Consider the following 21,174-nt stretch of genomic DNA (forward strand, 5'->3'; position numbering starts at 1 on the left):
AACATGGCGCCCGTGGGGCAGGGCGGGTCCGGCGCTCCGCGGGCGATGCGGGAGAGCGGCCGCCTCCCGGGGCGGAGTTTTCCGCTCCATGGCTTAAGTGTGCGCGGGGCGGCGGGTCGCGGTGCTGCCATGCTGTCCCCGGTGCTGTGGGCGCTGCTGCTGCTGACGCCCGCCGTGGTGGCGGTGTCGGAGCTGGGCGGCTGCGGGCCGTGCGATGCGGCGCGGTGCCCGGCGCTGCCGCCGCGGGGCTGCCCGCTGGGCCGGGTGCGGGACGCCTGCGGGTGCTGCTGGCAGTGCGGGCGCGGCGAGGGCGAGGCGTGCGGCGGAGCCGGCGTCGGCGGCGGGCGCTGCGCCGCCGGGCTGGAGTGCGTGAAGAGCCGCAAGCGCCGCAAGGCGAAGGGCGCCCCGGGCCCCGCGGCCGCCTCCGGTCCCGCCGCCCCGGTCGGCGTGTGCGTGTGCAAGAGCCGCTACCCGGTGTGCGGCAGCGACGGGCTCACCTACGGCAGCGGCTGCCAGCTCCGCGCCGCCAGCCTGCGGGCACAGAGCCGCGGAGAGCCCGCCATCAGCCAGCGCAGCAAGGGAGCCTGCGAGCAAGGTGCGGGGTGCGGGGGGCGGCGGCACGGAGCGGGCGGGGCGGGGAGCTGCTCCTATGGTGCTCCGCGGGACCCGCTGTGCCCTGCTCGGAGCCAGCAGCCTTGGTTTAAGGCTTGAGTTTAAGGCTCCAGAAGTAGAAAGCAGCGCGGCTGTTGGTGTTTTCAGCAGCGGTGTAACCGGCACAGCCCCGCTGTTAGTGCTTGTCGGGGCTTTGCCCCGCTGCTCGTGGTGTGGATGCTGTCACACGGAGCAGAGGGAAGAAGAGAGCGGTCGGTGCTCGCAGCACTTCTGAACAGGAGCTCAGTTCTTCTGCTTAAAAGCAGCGCTGTAGAAACAAGTGGTTCTGCAGAGCTTCCGCTAGGCATTCTGTTAGCATGAGAGAGCATCGTCTGGTTGAATCCACTGCTCTGGATGTCTGTGTTAACGGGTATCTAATGTCCCCCCACTCACTGCAGGCAGGAGGCTTCTGACCTGTCTGCCTTCAGCAGCACCCACAAGCCTTCATCATCTGTGCATGATAGTGACAGCTTCTCTGAAGAGAGCCTTAGTTGGACACAGCTACCCCATGCACAAGCTGTGACCCACCTGGGTGTGCAGATGTGCAGCAGGTCATATATAGGGGTTAATGAACCCTGCTAGAACTTACTCCAGCAGTGACATGCAGTGCCATCACTAAAATGTCTAGGCAGTCACTCTCCTGTTGAATCCTACTATTGGGAGAGCTCTCACCCAGCATCTCAGAGGAGGGAGTGGGGCAGGAAAAGCGTGGGCTGCTTAGCAGTGTTCCAGCAGAGCCTCTTCAGCCTTCTTTTGGCTGCACAACCTTTCCTCGCTCTGCTGTCCTTCTTCTGGTAATGTGTGTTGTTCTGTGGCTTGCAGCTTAGGCCAGGACTCAGCCCACTCACCTGATGTCTGAACATCTGGAAGTATTTTGATAGGCCACAGGGACTCGCAGCTATTAAAACTGAGAAGGGGAGGTGTAATCTACACAGTGATTTCTGAAACTGTAGCAGGAGATGACATCCATCCCATCAGGCCCTGATGGTTCAGTCCTCCAGATAGAAGGTAGCACTTGAATGAATTGATGGAAAACTAAATGGTGTGGCAGCTGGAGCTCTAGCATGCAGTCCATAGGATATCAGGTTTGTGTCATTTGGGGACAACAGGGAAGAGGGAGCAGCCTTTCAAGTCTGAGTAGAGATCCAGAACAAACATATTTGCAGCAGATTGTTATTTCTAGGGGTTATTTTTACTTCATTTGTCTGGTGCTTTTTTGGGGGGGCGATGGTGTGGTTTGGTTCTTTTTATTTCTGGGGGGTTATATCAATACAGGGAGGACTTGCTTTTGTTTAGCTTTGCTTGTTTGTTCATCCTATTTGAAAGCTTGTTCTGGGGAGGAGGAAATGGAGAGCTCTGACTGCTCTTGGCCTTCATTGTTGTCAGCAGGAAGGGAGGCAGCTGGCGATGAGGCATCCAGAGGAAGAGAGAAATGCATCTAGGGATGGTGTGTTGTTAGGTGATCCCCTTCACCCACCCTTGCACCCCATGCTCAGAATGGGGTAGAAGGTCAGGAGACAGGACACAAAGGTGCAGGTGGGGGAAAATACTGCTGAAAATACTACTGAAAATACTCCTTTTCTCTATTCCTGCAACTGTTTGCCCAAACCTCACCTTGCAAGGAAGGTGAGAGTGACTCATAACAAACCTCTTCTGCCTTGAAACGCATCCTTTGTGATGATCACAGGGATCAGCTGCAGGCATGTAGAAGACTCGGGATCCTACTTCTGGTTTAACTGGGATAGCATCTCATTCTCTTGCCTTGTCTCCCTCTCTGTCCCACGTGTACCAGCTATTCAGAGGGTCTGAAAGGAAGTACACCTCCTGGGAGGGTCAGTCCTGTTGATTTACTATAGGCAACACAGTGTGGACATAGTAAGCCCATTTATTTAACTTTTCTTAAATGCTGGTTGACTCTCTTGAACAGTCTCATTTTAAGGACACATTAGTACCTTCCTATCAGAGGGAAGTATTGCAGAGCAAGCTTTAATCCCTGCTGTATGGCCACTTCTTTGTGTGCTAAAGTTCAGTTTGAATAGTTGTGTCCAACAAAATTTCTCAGGCACTAAAATGCACAGGAAGTACCACTTGAATACATACATTGGATTTCACAGAGATTATTTGCAGAGTAAAGCAGTATAAGCAAAGAACTCAGGGGGAATTATGTAAGGCTTAACATGCAAAACTCTACTTAAGATGCACAGATTTCTCAACAACAGATTTATTTCCAAGGAGCTAGAAGTTCATTAAAGTGCTATTTGACAAAGCTGACAAAATACAACTCCAGTTTGCCTGCCACAGGGTTTTCTGTGCAACGCTCTGCAGTTTTTGCTTGCTATCCAACAGCTGGGAACAACTTGGGGAATGAGCCATTTCTTGGCTCTATGCAGTGTGCCTTGACCTTGTCCTCGTGATTCTTTTTTCTGCTGCTTGTTTTCCAGACATCCCTAATCTGACGCCTGTGTCCTTTGTACAAAAATAGTGAACCCATGCAGAAAAAAGGATTTCCGTAGCAGCCAGAAGTTCCAGCTGGTGGGCAAAGGAAGTCAGCTGAGTAAAGTTTCAGAGGATGGGGGCAACCCCTTTATGCTTGTACTTGGCAGGTGTGGGGATCCAGCCAGGCCTCTCTGGAGTGGGTTGTACAGGGGCAGGACCATTGAAAAGGGCTGAAGAAATGGATGTGTGGGGGCCTGCAGAGCTGCTCTGGGTGAGCAGCCAGTGATGCTGCGGTGCTCCTTGTAGCTGGGCTCATGCTTTGCCCATGTAAATGCTCTGAGTTGGCTCAGAGGCAAACTGACATCACACAGGTGTGTAAGGATGCTCAGGGCAGACTCACGACTTCTTTAAGTTTGGCTGCAATTGATTATGCAGTACATTTGCAGAAGCAATTTACAGGTTCATAGGACTCAGGACAGCTGTGGTACCTACTGCTATGCAAAAGCACTTGCCACAAGGAATTAGGATTGCATGGCTCATCTGAAGCCAGGCAGAACAAACTCTCAAAGCACAAAGCGCCATCAAAATGTGAGAAGACTTTTTGGCATGGTGATCTGTCTGAGCAGAAAAATACCAGGCATGCACTTGTTGACCAAACAGTGCAAGAAAGAATAAATCTCTCTGAGTCATTCTTATCGTTAGCTACCAGCAGATGTCTGCTTGAAGGGGCATGTTGTGACTGCTGGAAGTACTGCTGGAGTTGCTTCATTTCAGCCCAAGAATGAAGTCCCTGATAGTGTTGAGATCTCTGGGTCATTTCATTGTGACTGTGACAGCTTTCTCCTTCCCTAGTGGTGGCCTTGCACAGAAACAACACAAAGCTGGGCTTCAGAGAATGGTGTTTGTCAGGGAATTGGTACTGGTTTGGACCTGGCTGCAAATGCTTCGTGGAGGTCGAAATGCAGGAGCAGATTACACCTTCTCCTCCCCCACATTGACGCCACTTGACCTCATCAGTGGTTTTGCCTTGCGTTGGTGTCCCATGAAGCTGTGTCTGCTTTGCAAGTGGATTGTAGCTGAGTTCCTCACTTTTAAATTGAGAAATGTAAATCTCTTCTGCTGGCTTCTTCCATCCGAATTCAGCTGTTGGTCTATAATCAGTAATTTTATTTTGGCCAGTAATCAGTATTTTGACTCCGAGGGGTTTTGTTTGTTGTTTAAAGCTTTTTTTTATCCACTGTCAGAATAGAGCAGAAACGGGTGTGTTTGGGAAAGGGTGCTGGGAGGTGACATGCTTTTGTCACTGACATTGCCTCGTGTTCTTTTGATTCAGCTGCATTAAGTTCACAAAGCTTCCAAGGCTCTTAGATAGCAGAGATCATAGTTCGCATTAGATCACATTCTGTAAGAAGCTCCTCTGGGTTTGTGCTTTTTAATTAACAAGTGGCTTAGATTTAGCCCTTTCCTCCCGTTCTTTCTTCCCTGGGATATAAAGGACTTAAAGTAATAGCTGCATTTTGTGAGTTCTTTCTTCTTGCTCGTGAAAGAGGATTAGGTGAGGTTTTGCTAAGAGGTTGGAAAGTGAACTAAATCCCCTCATTCTCATGTGAAGCCGGTTTGGGTTTCTTAGGTGGGGGCCTTGTGGCAGTGGCCTGCTGCCCACTTTCTGCCACAGCAAAGAAGAGCTTTGCATTTGTGGGTGAATCTTGCAAAGCATCGTCATGCTGCATCCACAGACTGTGTGGCACAGCAGGTACATAGTGTGTTTGCACAGCGGTTTTTAGTGTGCTTTAGGGCACAGAGTGAGGATGTGATGGGGGTTTGGTGTGGTGCTTGCTTTTCCAGCACTCTGTGCATTGGGATTTTGAGACAGTTAACCAGAGCTGAAATGCTCTGCCTGTATTTTGCAAAATAACCAGCAGCTTTGTGGGTTTCTTTCCCACAGCTGTAGATCAGTGCCCTTAAATCCTCCTTAAAAGGCGTTTAGTTGTTTGAAAAGTTTTGGGTTCACTGGAGTTTGATGCACATTAAGTTTTTATGGCTACGGTGCTAAATTTTACGAGGGAGTCTGTTTAATGTATTACTCAGCAGCTCAGCATATAAACTGGTACGCTTCTAGGAGAGCACCGGTATGGCTGGGACTGTGCAATGCTTCTGCTGTCCAGGAGGATCCCATGTTTTACCTGCGTCTTCATTGCCAGTCATCACAAAAAACAGTAAAAATCACCAGGAAGGAATGATTTCAGATCAGCAAATTCCTTCCCATGTTTGTTTTTGTGCTGCTGGAAAGGCATGCTGCGTTTAAAAAATGCGTTTAATCCGTTGTTGGACTGAAGTTCTTTGAGGTTCATACTAAATAGGAGATTATCAAGTAACGAGTCTAATCAGGTTGGACTGTTGAAAGCCCTGAGTGCTTTACCATGAATAAATGCTGCCATGCCTAGTTTCCATGTCTGCCAGCCCTCACGGCTCATGGTGCCTAACAAAAAGGCTTTTGGCAGGAGGTGAACATGATTTCCTTTTCTTATGCTAAAGTGGGCATCTCCTATGGGCTGGTTATTCTGTCCTCAGAGCTCTTCCTGTAATTCCTTGGGCTCTTGAAGGCCTGGTATGAGGAGAGGGAGAAGTACTATCTGGAGGAGGTAAAGAGGGATGCTTGTAGTCACGCAGGCACTCGGGGAATGAGGAAGGATAGGAAATGCTTATACTTCCCATCTGCTATTGCCTCTCAGTTGCTTTGCCCTGGGAAGGAGCAGCTAAGGGCATGTGAGCTAGAATTAGCAGATGCTGCTTACAGAAGGTTTCCCCTTCTCCATATAAAGGAATTTTGAAGGGAAAATACTTTCCCAGCGGCTTAAGAGGTTGTAGTCAGCCTGTTTTCAGGCTTGCAAGAGGTTGCGAGCTGTCTAGCTTTTGCTTTGATTACTTGTCTCAAAATGTTCCCAGTCTGTATCTTATCCAGGGCTCCAGCGAAGCAGTGCAGCACTCAGGAGGGCTGGCTGGGAACCAGGCTGACGCCCACGCTTCAGTGTGTGGTACACTGCTTCATTTTATGGTGTTCAGGCCTTCCCACATACATCCAAATGCTGGGGCCCTCAGTGCCTAGCCCCGGGCCCATTTTTATCTTCAGTGCCATACCTGCAGCCCCTTTGATTGTAGCGATAGAGTTGTTGCATTGGTTGTTGGTTGCTGGTTTATGGTTTGTGCTTTAGCAAAGTCTGGGTCCTTTTATCTTAAAGAATTTGAATGTTTTGCTCAGAGAGGCAAAAGCATGCAGGAAGAGGGAGTGTCTAGTTGGATTCCCAGCTGAGGCTTGGGAAGAACAGCCAAGCCCACCAGCATGCCTGATCTTTGCTCTTTGGTAATTCAGTGCGAGCTTTTGGTGCTGACAGTGGAAGACCAAGAATTTAAAAGGCTGAATTGCTTCTGATCATTATGGAGTAACTTTGAGACTTCTCTGAAGGCCTGACAGCCTCATAGATAGTTTCTTGTGAGTGGAGCGGCCTTATAGGCTGTAGGCTATAGCTATAGGCCAGGAGGAAATGGCATTATGTTTTGCGAGGGGATGTTCAGGTTGAGTATTAGGAAACATCTCTGAAAGAGTGGCCATGCAGTGGCACAGGCTGCCCAGAGAGTTAGTACAGTCACCGTCCATTATGTTTAAGAACCATGGGCATGTGGCTCTGAGGGAAGTGGTTAGTGGGCATGGTGGGGATGGTCTAGGGCTTGGATTGGATGGTCTTAGAGGTCTTTTTCAACCTTAATGATTCTATGACTCTAGAAGTGGTGGAACTGAACTCCACAGAGTTGGAGCTTCACTGACCCTGAGTAGGAATGCACCATCCTTGTGGTGTGAGCAAGGGATGGGTGGGCAGTCTTGGGTGGGAGCTTCATCTAGGGAGTCGCAGGCTCTGCCGTATGCTGCTTTAGAAAAAAGGCAACTAGATAATAACCATGGGGACTCCTCTGACTGCTGACATAATGCAGATCGTCAGCTCCCTGTGACTGGCGGCACAAACAAGCCCTGTATGCACAGGCTCTTCGCCCAGAGTGAATGAGCACAGTGCACTGGCTCTGCATATAAGCCCCTTCCCTGGCCAGAGAGAGCTATTTATCTTACAAACAATGATGAGAGCCACAGGGAAATGCCTAGAGTGCCTGTGGAGAGCAGCTGATGTCTATCAGCAGTCTGTGGTATCCTGTCAGCTGAAGGAGCATCTGTGCATTCAGGACAAGTTGCAGCAGGCTGCATTGCATGCAGCATAGAGCCCCAGAGCCAGCCTTGTGGAAAGCAGAGACCACTCAGCCAGGCTGATGTCTCCATCATCTGGGCCTGGGTTCTGCTCTTGGTGACTGTTTTCATCAGCAGGTGCAACCTGCAAGTTCCTAACCCAAGGGTAGCAGACAGAGAAAGGCTCCTCTATGGGCAATCTTGCAATTAGAACATCAGGAACTCAGGGAGGCAGGATGTAAGGTGCCATGGATCAGCTCTTGCTCTGTACAAGGTGGGACTGTTTCTGATTCTTCTGAACAAATGGTGGCCTTGCTCCCTACATGAGGTCCTCTAAGCGAGGGGGGGTCACTTGCAAGAGGGAGTGTGTTCACGTTGTCTGGACACCATGGAAGGCTCAGTCTCTCCCTGCCTGTTGTCTTGTTGCAGAGGCCCACTTCTACCTATAGGGAAGGGGCTACTTAGAGGGGCTGTGGGAGAGAATGTAATGCCATGTCAGCACACTGTGGGTTATAGATGCTGCTGTGTTACTGTGTCCTACTTTAAATCTGTTGACTTCTTGGCCTTTCTCGTTTATTTTTAGTGGAGGATGAAGCCCAACTCTGGAACTTTGGAAATGTGGATTAAAGTAAGATATCCCAGGAGACCAAACTGACTCTTCCCACGACACTGTTGCATCTTTTTAGGAGTTTTATTCCGTCTTGGTCTCAGGGCTGCCTCAGATGGAGGCAGAGCCCCGTGAATGCTTCCTGTTCATTCTGCAGCCAAAGGCAGTGTCTCGTGTTCCTCACCATTAGAGCAAGATATGCACACTAAGAGACTAAGGGTCTCTTCATTTCTGCAGATTGTGGCAGTTTCATAGCAGCTGTGTTTGTTTTTCTGTCTGATGGAGAACTCCAGCACCTGGTGATGAAGAGGATGGTGTTATACCCGGGTGAATGTAGCCCTTCCTGCTGGGCAGCCTTGAAATCTTCCCTGGAAAGGTGCCTTGCAGCCAGGGGACTTTGCATGGTTGGAGCATCATGTGTATTTCGGGATGTCCTTACAGGGTGTGGGGTGAGCTAAACAGCCTGGAAACTTGCTGTGCACCTCATTGTTTAAGGGACACCAGAGAAACAATAGCTGATGTCCTGGGGAAGTGGCTGCCCTGAGGAAGGGGAGCAGAGTGTGTGACCTGTGGTGGCCCCGCTGTGGGGACAGCTGTGACTTTGAAACTCTCTCCTGGCCTATGTCCAATCTCTGCAGCAGCACAGCCAGCAATAGGTTAAGCTACATAATGAAGCACTGCATAAATGATTATCTCAGCTCAAGGCATCTGTTCTGTACAAGTGGATTGTAATATTTGTGAGGAAACCTGGTACCTGGCTCTTATTGATCACAAGATGTGGTGGTTTTAACAGTCTCCTAGGAGCACACAGATAGCTTCTGTGCAACTACTGCTTGTTAAATGCAGGACTGGGATACCTCTGTGAGGGTGAATGTGGGCTGCAGTGAGATAGACCTGAGTGCTGCTCTGGGGGTACGGTGCATGTGTAGGCTGGGGGCAGGGCCCTTGTTTCCACAGGAAATGCCTTCTGGTGAAGTCTACCTCTTCAGTGCAGAAGGAGAAAATCAGCTGTGTTCTTCAAGCTGTCAATAAGTGGAAATAAACACTATGGGCTCCATTGGTCCGCACTTCCTCTTGTGGGACATTAATAGGCGCGTTTTGCAAAGCAGCAGTGGTTCCCCTATTAAAGAGGGATAGAACAGTAACACAATTCTTCCCTTTGTGGGATATGGGTTACGTCTCGGACGTTTTCCAGCCTGAGGGGTAAACATCTCTTAGGCAGAGCTGTAAAACAGCTTTAGCTCACGTCAGGCTTTGAAAATAACTTCTTATTTAATTTTAACCAGAGATTGGCTCTGCCACCCTCCACAGCCAGCCCCCTTTGACTGAATGTTGCACACAGGTAGCCTTGGATTCTGCTGGCCGATTGCCACAGCCTGTGTTGCACATTAAAATCATGCTGGAGAAGATTGAAGCAAAGCAATCTCTGGCATGGGAGAATAATTGGGACCACTCTGTCTTCCAAGGAGTTTGGGATGGAGGTCCTTGTCTCTGTTCCACCTGGTCCTCAAAACACATCAGAAGCAACAGGCCCCACAGAAAAGGCCTTGCAGTCCCACAGTGCTTAGAATTGTTTCTTCCTCTTCGCAGGACCCTCCATTGTGACCCCTCCTAAGGACATCTGGAATGTGACAGGAGCACAGATCTACCTGAGCTGTGAAGTCATTGGCATCCCAACCCCTGTCCTCACTTGGAACAAGGTAAGGGCCTTGCTAGGACTTCCTAATGTCTAGCAAAGCTAAGGTAGCAGATACTGCTTAGTAAGCAACAGGGCATAAAGTCATAGGAAATTGCTCATAGAGCAATTCACGTCTTTGATGAGGTCTCCCATCTGTGCAGTTCTTTCCCACCCCTAAACATCTGGCTTTGCTTAATCTATCTTTAATCATCGCTTTCTCTAAACTTGTGTTGGTTTCAGTGCGGATCACGACTTGTGTTTTTCCTGGTATTCAGAGCATGTAGGCAGTGTCCCTTGACCTGCTGTCACCCTGCTGACGGCAGTGACTGAGGCAGCTGGACACAGCTGACCCAGCATGAGGCACTGGAGCATGGGATAGTTAGCTCTGATATAGCAGGCAACATGCTGATTGAGGCAGGGTGCTGGTAACACCTGGCTCAGGGTAGGGGCCGGTCTTGAGCAGAGAAGATCCTAACCACAGGACTCAGGAAACTGTGTGACTCTGGGCTGAGATAGCTAACAAGCAGCAGAGAATAACTCACTCTGAACACACTGCTGCTCTTCCACTGATGCTGTGTCCACCTGGAGGAATGCTAGGCTTGCTGCAGCAGAAATATGTGGGTGCTGTCCCTGATCTGCTTCTAGGATTAACAAAACTAACGTTGATCTTGTTATAAGTAAGCTCTAGCATAAATGAGACCCCAAACCCTTACACCGTTCTGACCTTCTCTTCTGTTTAGATCATTCAAGGACAGTATGGTATCCAGAGAATGGAGCTTCTGCCTGGTGACAGAGAAAATCTGGCTATTCAGACCCGAGGGGGCCCTGAGAAACATGAAGTGACTGGCTGGGTACTGGTAAGTACTGCATGCAAACTGTTGGCAAACAGTGCAGTTTGCAAACAACCCCTCTACAGAAGATGTATGGCAATGGATAGGACACTTAGAGGAAAAGGATCTCTGTGTTTAGAAAGTAATCAGTACAGAGACCCTCATCTGAGACCTAGAATTAGCAGCTGTCTTTGCTCCAGCGACACACACCACCTGCTGCACAATAGCACAGTGCAGAAGCCATTGGCTGTCCTGCAGCAGGCAGTACCTGCAGGCTAATGGCACTTTTGGAGGGAAGCAGTAGGGAGGGAGCTGCTTTGTATCCCAGTAAGGGAATTGCATCAGTCTGTAAGTACGATGGCTCCCAGCTGCAGAGAATCTGGCACAGGTCAGGCAAAGTGGTTCCTGCAGCACATGCCAAAGCAGAGGTGGAAATGGAGAAGGAAGATACTGAGCCAGTCATTTTGCAGAACTAACTGCCTGGATGCACAATGTTCCTGGAAGCATTTTCTTTTTTATTCCTGCCCCCGGCCCCTTGCCAAGTGTGCCGGGCTCCAAAATAGCTCCAAACTAAGTCAATGCTAAAAGAAGGGAGTATTACAGCAAGCTCGGTCTGGCCTAGCAAAGTGCAGCAATGCTCAGCTGAAGCCCAGGAGCGGCCTGTCCCAAACCAGCCTGGAGAATACCATCATACTATGAACCAAACAGCTGTTTAGAGAAGGCAGAAGCAGTCGTGCAGTCAGTGCAGTCTCTAAAGGTTAACAGATACTTTATCTTTTCTGCTAATTGTATTATTTAATTAGGAAATTAACAACTTCTGTCTTAAGGCTTTTTTTTTTTTATAAGTATCTCTGCTTCTTCACAGGATACTTACTGGGGAGGGGGTGTTTCTTTCTCTAGATATCTCCTCTGAGCAAAGAAGATGCTGGAGAATATGAGTGTCACGCATCGAATGCCAAAGGAGAGGCAACAGCTTCTGCAAAAATTCATGTAGTGGAAACTCTGCATGAAATAGCCTTGACAAAGGGTAAGTAGAGTGGCTGAACATTCAGTAGCTCTCTCCCCTATCAGTTTACTTAATTACTTGATCTGGAAGGACTGTTCCTATTTAATAGTGTCAGAGTGAGATGCAGCTTCCAGTAAGTTTGGGAGGACATTGCCAGCCCATCTCAGCTGCTAGAATTCTCAGAGGGTTGTCAAGTAACCCAAAATGCTGTAATGTTCTGCAGATTAAGATGCCAAATGAAAAAACAGCTCTGGGGGGGGTAGATGTTTTTCTTCTTTTCTTTTTTAAATAAAGCAACTTTCATTGTTTTTGTGGCCCTTAATTAGTACCCTAACTCCAGTGTTCTCAGAACACTTCCAAGCCTGCTCATTTCTCCCTGGAGCAGGACTGACATAACCAGCCCAAGAAATAGCAGGGAGTTCAAGCACTCCAAGTTCTTTAATCTTTCTTTAGTTTAAACAGAGTGGCTTTATCAGAAGGATAAAGCTGGATCCTTGTATCCCTGAATAGCTGAAAGGCTTTAGGACAATATCAACAGTGTAAAACGAATCCCAGCTTCACTTTAAGCACAGCAGCCTTTACCATAGCTCTTTAGCTAGTCTCTTTTCAGACATCATTCTTACGGTTATTACTGAGCTGTGCCACAAGCAGCAGAACCTGTGAGCTAAGATAGAGTTACTGTGAGTGGAAGAGCAAGGGTGGAGCAGCTATGTGTGTTGCCTTGTGGTTTATGTCTTCTGTGCACACAGCTACCGCTGTTTCTTGTCAGCTATAGGAAAGCTCCCAAGTAAGCAGCCTGTAGCTAAGCAATAAGCTGGCAGGCCCCATTTTTTAAGAAGGAGCTGATTGATATTATTAATGGAATATTGTCAGATGGAACAGGCTGCTCCACAGCTATAAGCTACGCCCTTAGGGAGTTGGTGCCTGATTTCTCAGTGATCTCAGCCCAGAAAAATGCCACCTACCATCCTCCCCCTGCAGCCCGAGTCCTCCCTGAGGGAAGAGAAAGAAAGCACCCTCAGATCAGACATCAGAAAACCAACTTCCTGGGCTGCTATCCAAGCTCTGACATTACTACCCCTTAAAACAGCGTGCAGCATAGCATAACATGTTTCTGTTTCTCCGCAGATGATGGTGCAGAGCTGTGATGTGAGGACTTTCACTTATGTACCGTTTTAAGTTAGTATTTTGGAAAGCCACAGCCTCGGGCTTTTTCTAGCTCACTAATCATTCTCTTACCTCCTTTATTCTTTGATTACCCATTTGCTTGCACACTTCTTTTGCAGATATACAAATAAAAAGAGATTCACGAGTTTGATTACAAATTTGCATTCTATTTACAGGAAATAAACATACTTTTAAAAAGCACACAGCTGATGAGTAAGACTATTTTAAACACAGCCTACGCAAAAGGAAACAAAACCTAAATACTTCAAGTCTCACATTGTTCAAAAACCTCTTTGGGAAGCTAAACACTCATCATCCGAGGTGCAATGCTCATAGACATCAGTTCTTGGAAGAGGAGTTTGCAGGCGTAGGGCATTCGAACCAAAGATATCTGGGAAGAGATTGCAAAAGAGTTGTGATTGATTGATTGATTGATTGATTGATAAGCACTCCTAAAGCAACAAATAATTACACAGCTAACTTGTCAAGTTTTGGGGCTCAAAACTGGATCTGAATGATTCTATCAAACTCAAAGAGGGTACATTTAGGTTGGATATAAGGAAAAAGTCTTTTACACTGAGGGTAGTGAGGTGAGGCACTGGCACAAGTTGCCCAGAGAGGTGGTAGATGCCCCATCCCTGGAGACATTAAAAGCCAGGCTGGATGGGGCTGTGAGCAACCTGATGTAGCTATCCCTGTTGCAGGGGAGCTGAACCAGATGGCCTTTACAGCTCCCTTCCAACTCTATGGACTCCACGATTCTGAATCATGCATGAAAGCATTTAAGGAGGATTGCTTAAAGACAACAATAAAGCAAGAGGGAAGCAGAGACAGTCTGTAGAGCCTACAAAACAGCTGTCCAGAATTAACTTTTTCAACAGGAAAATAAAAATAGCAGCCAGGGGATCTGATCTTCAATAAAGGTAATTTAAACAGGGGTACATTTGCACAGCAAAGCATGTAATTCCTATGCAGTAACTGCAGGTAAGATTTCCAGCACACATCCCTTCAAGCAGCCCCAACATGAGCTGCAGCAGTCAGTTCCCAGCACACCAAACCTATTTAAAGCGATTCTTTTTATCTCTGCTGCCAATCTGCCTTGACGCAGCTCTGTAGCTACGCACACACTATAGAACAAACAGTATAAATAATAATTACTGTACAAAAAAAAGCACATGCTATAAATAGTCAGGACCAAAAAGTGCTACACAAAAGACCTCCCCAGGGAGGCGTAAAGTATCCTTGTGGGGACAACCTCAGTTCTAAATTCCTCCAATCCAGAGCTTTACTCTTTAATATTCTAAAAATAAGCTCTCCAACTGTTCACTTTTCAAACCTTTCCACTGTGAAACAGTTGAGCAGCATTTCCTTCCAAGTGATGGGCCAGCACTCTAACAGGAAACATCCAAACCGACTAGGACACTATAAACACTTCAGTAAGTAGTTACGAAGCTTCTAAGCAATTGTTCTCATGTTTCTCTAAACATTTTCATTTCAATGTAACTTCTCCCTCCTCCTGTTCACCGGAGTCGCGTTTCCTCTGAGTCACCGGGTGGTGAATCCCACACTTACTTACCTGTGTTTTATTTCGGCATCCCCTGCATTCGTATGTGTGAGTCCTTGTGTTTGCAATGGCCATGATTCCGCAGAGGTTACATACGTGGACTTGGTACGGGTCTGATGCCTCAAACAGCCTCTCTCTCAAGAACTGGGCCGCTCCGTGGGCAATCTGACAGTCTCGTTCCATTTCTCCAAAGCGAAGGCCACCATCGCTAGGGACAAAAAACAAAACAAAAAAGCCTCTTTGAGTTCTCTGGCACGAATCATCAGTGCTTGTTGCTACAACAAGTAACCTGACAGTGACAGAACAGCAGCATTCCAAGGCAGGAGTAAATCTGGGCATTCATTTTCCTCTGCTGCTGCAGGCATGTGGCTCAGTATCTGTAAAGCAGCTATCAGACACCAGACAGGTACAGCACAACTGTATAGCAGAGTGGTGCCAACATTAAATCATAGAATCATAGAATTACCCAGGTTGGAAAAGACCTTGAAGTTCATCAAGTCCAACCGCAGCCTAACCATAGTACCCTAACTAACAACCCTCTGCTAAATCATATCCCTGAGCACCACATCCAAACGGCTCTAAAACACATCCAGGGATGGCAATTCAACCACCTCCCCGGGGGCCCTATTCCAGTACTTAACTACCCTTTCATCCTCTGCTCCTCCTTGCTGGGTGGACACAAGGACAATCACTTATGCAGTACTATGATGGGTAAAACAGACCCAACTTGGCAAAAATTTATTTTTAAAACCAGAGCAAGATAACAAGAAACTACAATAAAAATGAAAACAGTTTCTTCCCTCCTATCCCTTCTTCTCTGGCACAACATCACTCTGTTGCTTCTGGACTATTCTTTATACCTCCTCCTCCTCTACAAGTAAAACACTTGGTTTCTGCTGCTCCTTCCCCCTCACACAGTTCCAACATGCACCTTCCCAACAGACCTCTGTTCTCCACTGGCTGCTGTAGCATACGTGCTTTCCATGGGGCACAGTCCTTCTGGAACAGACTGCTCCAGCAGCCACAGTTCCTGACAGACTACACACTCCAGTGTGGGCTTCACTCCATAGAAAAAGCGGCTAACTTGGCAGCTAAAGACTCCAAAGGGAAGACTACATAGAAAATAATAAACATCCTTACCGAGATCTACCTTCCATGGGTTGTCTGTTAAGTATCTGGATGGGCCCTCTTGCACGAGAATGGATTTTGTCATCTACCATGTGCTTCAGCCGCTGATAATATGTAGGACCAATGAAGATCTGTGATGTGATTTTTCGCCCGGTGAAGCCGTTGTAGAGGACCTAAAGCAGTCAATGCAATCACTGAACCATAAGCCTTTCTGTCTGCCAAACATATTAAATATACAACGAATTTATATTTTGGTTGTACCTCGTTCCCTCTTAAATGATAGCCATAATCTGATAGAAGATTGGAAATCTTCTGCACGTTGACAGCATCATTAAATGGTGTAGCATCACCAATTTCTCCCTTGTTTGCCGACACCTACAGAGAAAAGACTTGCAAAAGCTTGTCGGATTTCTCAGCATCAAGCAATACATTTCAAACAATATTAGCTTTTAATGTCAGAACTTGAGATTCCCCACCCACGACAGGGCTGTATCTTCATTCGTTACCAGTTACAGAATCTAGCTGAGGTTTTCATAACTGGACAGCATCAATGATTTTCTACTCCTTTTTCTAGGTGACACGATGCATTTGGAATAAAAGCAACAGATGATTTGCTGGACAGAATTTACAAGACTGTAGGTCCTCCAAGAATCTTTTCTATTTGCCATTAAGGAAATGGAGGACAATCTTCTTTTTTCTTTATAAACTGCATTAGCACTTAGCACTTATGTATATGTAATGCTTGCTTGTGTATATTTACTAAAAAAATAAAAAACATATATATTAATTCATATCCCTTAAACATGCAGAATAAAACATTCTTCTTACCTTCCCCTGAAGACATTCAATCAAGTGACCAATGGTCATACGGGAAGGGATGGCGTGGGGGTTGATGATGATATCTGGTGTGATGCCTTCACAGGTGAAGGGCATATCCTAGAGCACCAAAACAAGCAGTCAGTACTTCCCAGCACACCAGCTTTAAGAAAAGCAGTCCATAGATTCTAACTGTATCTTTAAAGTATTTCAAGGGCCCTGAGATCACAGAATCATAGAATCTCAGGGTTGGAAAGCACCCAACAAGATCATCTAGTCCAACTGTCCTCCTCCCACTACCATTGCTACCACAAGCCACTAAACCATACCTTATAGCTCCTCATCTAGATGTCTCTTGAACACTGCCAGGGACAGCGACTCCATCACCTCCCTGGGCAGCCATTCCAGCACCTGACCACTCTCTGAGAGAAGAACTTTCCTTATGTTTAATCTAAACCTCTGGAAGAACTTGCAGCCATTCCCTCGGGTCCTGTTTGTTGCCTGGGAGAAGAGGCCAAACCCCTCCTCATCACAGCCTCCCTTCAGGAAGTTGTAGAGTGCAGTGAGGTCTCCCCTGAGCCTCCTCTTCTCCAGGCTAAACAATCCCAGCTCCCTCAGCCGCCCCTCATAAGACTTGTGCTCCAGACCCTTCACCAATTTCACTGCCCTCCTCTGGGCACGTTCCAGGGCCTCAATGCCTTTCTCGTAGTGAGGGGACCAAAACTAAACACAACACTCAAGATGTGGCCTCACCAGTGCTGAGTATAGGGGGATAATTACCCCCCTGTTCCTACTGGTCACATAATTTCTGATACAGCCCAGGATGGCATGGGCCCTCTTGGCCACCTGGGCACACTGTCAGCTCACGTGCAGCTGAGCATCAACCAACATACATCACTGTAAGGAACAGTAGCATCCCTTTCTGAACTCATTTTGGTTTCAATGCTAAAAACACAGAGAAGATGAAATGATAAAGAAATCACTACCTCTTGCCTGTACTGGATACCACAGGTTCCTTTCTGACCATGCCTGCTGGCAAATTTATCTCCTATTTGAGGGATTCTTACAGACCGTACCTGTGAACCATAGGAAAACATTACATGGGTAAACTAGATACAGAAAAAAAGTGGTTAAGAAGAAAACACGTACGGGTTGGTGCTCACCCTGATCTTGCAGAACTTGTATCCTTCCTGGTTAAGGGTTACCATGACCTGATCTACAATACCAGTCTCGCTAGTACGCAGAAAAGTGCTACAGTCTCTCTTTGTGAAGCGCCTGTTAGTGCTTTCCAGTTCATCTTCATTTTCTGGCAGAGTTACTGTTTTGCCAATGATGACATCGTCCCCAGACACACGTACCCCAGGTGCAATCAAACCATCATCATCAAGTTTGTCATAGATGGCATGTCTCATACCTTGGGGGAGAGAAAAAGTTAAAAATAGATCCCCAGGCTTTTCAGCATAAATACTTGTAATCAACAGACTCAGTCTCCATACCCTGCTTTATCTTACCTTGGCAAGTCTCACGGGTAGGCTTCTCAAAAACTTCCTCTTGGTCATATCCTTTTTTGGACTCTTGCTCTTTGTAGGAGCGATAGAACACGGATCTGAAACAAAGATAGATATATTTGCTGTGATACCAGCATCATCTTCCTTCATCCGTACATGCATTTAAAGCACCATTTTGCCAAGGATTAGAGCCACTATCACTGATGACAAGCAAAACAATTCGCATACCACACAACTTTTCCTTTAAAATCCACAAACAAACACTAAAGTTTCAGATGGCACTGACGGTCACTGTTTAGACAATGCCAAAATACCTATAAGTAGCATCCTTTATTCTGAACTGGGGAGATGTTCCCATCTACAAAGCAGTTATTACTCCGAAGGCTGACTCCTATCTTAGAATCAGAATCACCTGAGTTGGAAGGGACCTTTAAAGGTCATCTGGTCCGACTACCCTACAATGAACAGGAACACCTACAGCTACCATCAGGGTGCTCAGAGCCCTTGATCTTCAACAAATAAATCTCCTATTACTTTTCTACTTAACTCCGCCATTTTGCAAGCACTTCTGCCATCTCGCAATGCTGAGTTTCAGTGGAAATCTTTCCATTTATATAGACTTCTCTCTGGGCCTTTGGATATTTTTGCTGTGCTGCTAACACAGCAAAGCCACAACATTTAAAAACAGTATCATCCACATATAATTGCTCCCATGAATGCAGGAGATTCCATACAAGTTTCACATGAACCACAGAAATCTAAGAGTCTCATATTCACTCTACATTAGCAGGTAGCAGGTGCAAGACACTTAGCATACGATTTTTAGGTTCAGAAGATGAATAAAAGCAGAGATCTGTTGACCAATTAAGGTTATACAGCTAAGCAGTCATCTAAAATCAGTTACATCAGCCATCAGTTGTCTCAACAGCAGTTCCTAATAAGGAAAGGCACATGCCAATCCTCACTGGTAGCAATTGCCGTGCTACTGAATACACCATTTTCTTACAAAGCTACAATATTGTCATTAAGGAATTAGTGTAACTGGCAACTCACATGACAAAAAACTCAGAACATGTTTTCATTTAACCAGCATAAACAGAACAGATAACACAGAAAACAAGACCAAAAGGGAAGAGCCAGGAATGCAGTGTGGGAAGTCAAGCAACACTAAAGATGAACCATTACTGGCTGAGTTTTGTTAAGACACACATTGACCATTCTTGTTGTGAAGCTCCCTCCACCCCCATTTTTAAGGATACCTTCCAGTGTAAGACAAACTTTCCTTCAGCCTCTGGACAACTCACTACAGCACTTATTTCAATTCTCAAACAGTTCAAAAATGTGAGAAATCTCACCTGAAAAAGCCTCTGTCGACAGCAGAACGGTTCATGATGACAGAATCTTCCTGGTTATAGCCTGTATATGACGCAATGGCTACGATTGAATTGATACCTGTAATACATTGAATGAATACTTTGAAAACATGCGTACATATCAAACAAGCATTACTTACAACTAAAATAAGCCTGTCTCTTCACAGTGAAGCTGTTCAACCCTTTTCTAAGATATAACCTCCACAACTTGTGTAGAAAAGTCATGCTGTATCAGTAAATGCAACTCTGGGTACAAAGACAGATTAAGTTTATCAACTCAGGAGTGACCTCATGTGGAGAACTTACACAGGAAACACATCCTTTCCAGTGTCCATTTTAGCCAACTATGTGGAAAAGGAGTTCTAGCTGCAACACTAGGAACAATGTAGACTAAGCATCAAGCTGTAAGTTAACATTTAACCAGTACTTCCTTTTAAAATTACATAAATTTGCTAAGTATTTAGGTATTATGCACAGATTTATAACAGTTTAAACAGTATTCTTTTTGTTTAATAAACATGAACTGACAATGTACCTGCTGGTAACTCTCTAAATCGCAAGTACTCCATGGAGCGCGTTGTTACAAGGGGCTTCTGAGGATAATACAGAACATGGGCCAGCGTGTCCATACGAACATGGAAGTTTGTAATGTAGACTCCCATTGCCTGTTTACCCATAGCAGACTGGTATGTGTTCCTAGGAGACTAGACAGACAAGGAAAGACAGCAACACATATTTATAAATGCACATATGGGTCTTACAACACATACATCTGCGGGTTTCCTACCAACCTTATAAGCAGGGTGGTAGAAGTGATGCACTGACCTGGTTGTGATCAGGGAAAGGAATAATAGATGCACACACTCCCAGGATCATGGATGGGTGAATCTCACAGTGGGTATATGTTGAACAGTACGCAACACCCTTCTCCTGCAAGTCATCTGGAGTCATGGCCAGCATCACAGTCTCTTCTTCCAGTGTATCGATGTACTCCACTACACCACTGGCCACAAGGTCCTGCCAACTAACAATCAATATTTGAAGTACTCAGCACACACATAAAATGGATCACTTCAAGACCCAAGAACAAGGATTTCTCTGCCTTATTAATACTACAGCTGCATTAGTTGTATCAAAAGTTGCCACACAGCAAAAGCATCTTTGCGCTGCTCAAAGCTTTGAACATTTTCTCCTTCAATTTAAGGGAACTTATAGCTTCCCAGCTGGAAAATTAGATCCTCAGTTACATCTCAGAAACGCCTCTCACCTGTAGTTGTTATACTCTCGTTCCTTCAGTTGGTCAATATGCCTTTTCTTCAACAACAACTTCTGCTTTTCCACAATTAGAAGAGGTCGGCAAATTCTGCCTGCATCAGTATAGATGCGGATTTCTCGCTCACGAATATCCCTAATCATTGAGACCTGCAAAAGAAAGCAAAGTCTCAGCCTGGAATCAGAACCACAGAAAACAAAATAGGATAACAAAATTTCCAAAAGCAAAGGATATTTAGAGTCTTTAAAGCATTCCCAACATGCTGCCCTCCCTCATCTCCACAGATCCCCAAAGTCTTGAAGTTGTACCTCTGACACAATGATATCCATCTGACGACGGAGCTTCCTTAGGGTATTCATAAGCTGCTCTGGGTCTTTGTGTATTCCTACCCAGCAGCCGTTGACAAAAATCTTGGTAGCACTAGGAAGAGGGGAAAAAATAAAACATAAAACCCTGAAGTGCTGCACAGGTAATAAAAGCCTTATATCTGTTTAAGTTATTTTGTTTGCACATACTCTGCAATTGCTGCTGGAGATATTTCTTCCAGGTTTTCCATACTCCACTCTTCCAAGAATTCCAAGATCGGGGATGGCTGAGACCCCACAGAAATGTAGGCCATCAGGGCTAAGTTCTTCACAAGTCCTACTGCATGTCCCTAGGAGAAACATAAGATTATTCTGCATTTTCAAACCAAAAGATCCCCTGATCTTCCAAACCAAGACCAGAGAGCTTTGTTTCAAGCCCTCAAGGAACTGTACACAAAATATACTATTTCATGTATTTTAGTTCTACCACTCAAAGTTAGGTATAAAGCTAAGTGTTCATGCCAGTACTTTAACTGCCATGACCATCATCACATAACCACTAAGGTTGGAATGGCAACTAAAATCATCTAGTCCAGCCACA

At 46.3% G+C, this 21,174-nt stretch overlaps 2 protein-coding genes across 4 annotated transcripts in view; one reads left to right on the top strand and one right to left on the bottom strand.

The window, feature by feature from the left end:
• IGFBP7 (insulin like growth factor binding protein 7) lies at positions 1 to 16,100 on the top strand. Of its 3 annotated transcripts, XM_015861577.2 has the most exons (6): positions 1 to 595; positions 9,516 to 9,625; positions 10,344 to 10,460; positions 11,334 to 11,460; positions 12,568 to 12,618; positions 15,873 to 16,100. In XM_015861577.2, exons 1-5 carry the CDS (start codon positions 4 to 6, stop codon positions 12,585 to 12,587), a joined length of 966 nt encoding a protein of 321 aa, XP_015717063.1. In that variant the 5' UTR covers positions 1 to 3; the 3' UTR covers positions 12,588 to 12,618; positions 15,873 to 16,100. The 3 variants fall into 3 exon arrangements, with proteins under 3 accessions (XP_015717063.1, XP_032300421.1, XP_015717062.1); XM_032444530.1 differs by lacking the exon at positions 12,568 to 12,618; XM_015861576.2 differs by lacking the exon at positions 15,873 to 16,100 and having other exon boundaries at positions 12,568 to 12,807.
• POLR2B (RNA polymerase II subunit B) overlaps positions 12,753 to 21,174 on the bottom strand; it is a 17,389-nt gene continuing 8,967 nt past the window's right edge. Inside the window, exons 12-25 of the mRNA XM_015861567.2 lie at positions 20,784 to 20,923; positions 20,577 to 20,688; positions 20,263 to 20,417; positions 19,821 to 20,019; positions 19,531 to 19,699; positions 18,978 to 19,074; positions 17,626 to 17,720; positions 17,278 to 17,528; positions 17,101 to 17,190; positions 16,127 to 16,234; positions 15,560 to 15,673; positions 15,311 to 15,471; positions 14,183 to 14,378; positions 12,753 to 12,997 (exon numbers count right to left, since the gene is read on the bottom strand). Of these exons, the coding sequence (XP_015717053.1) occupies positions 12,908 to 12,997; positions 14,183 to 14,378; positions 15,311 to 15,471; positions 15,560 to 15,673; positions 16,127 to 16,234; positions 17,101 to 17,190; positions 17,278 to 17,528; positions 17,626 to 17,720; positions 18,978 to 19,074; positions 19,531 to 19,699; positions 19,821 to 20,019; positions 20,263 to 20,417; positions 20,577 to 20,688; positions 20,784 to 20,923 (1,977 nt within the window). The 3' untranslated portion in view covers positions 12,753 to 12,907. The remainder of the gene's footprint in view (positions 12,998 to 14,182; positions 14,379 to 15,310; positions 15,472 to 15,559; positions 15,674 to 16,126; positions 16,235 to 17,100; positions 17,191 to 17,277; positions 17,529 to 17,625; positions 17,721 to 18,977; positions 19,075 to 19,530; positions 19,700 to 19,820; positions 20,020 to 20,262; positions 20,418 to 20,576; positions 20,689 to 20,783; positions 20,924 to 21,174) is intronic.

This window comes from Coturnix japonica, chromosome 4 (assembly GCF_001577835.2).
Source record: "Coturnix japonica isolate 7356 chromosome 4, Coturnix japonica 2.1, whole genome shotgun sequence".
Classification (NCBI taxonomy): domain Eukaryota; kingdom Metazoa; phylum Chordata; class Aves; order Galliformes; family Phasianidae; genus Coturnix; species Coturnix japonica.

Excerpts from the sequence above, each read along its gene's own strand:
- IGFBP7 (XM_032444530.1), top strand. The coding sequence starts at position 4 with ATGGCGCCCGTGGGGCAGGGCGGGTCCGGCGCTCCGCGGGCGATGCGG. Across the intron at positions 596-9,515 it reads CAAGGGAGCCTGCGAGCAAG|GACCCTCCATTGTGACCCCT; the intron begins GTGCGGGGTGCG and ends TCCTCTTCGCAG. Across the intron at positions 11,461-15,872 it reads TGAAATAGCCTTGACAAAGG|GTGACACGATGCATTTGGAA; the intron begins GTAAGTAGAGTG and ends TCCTTTTTCTAG.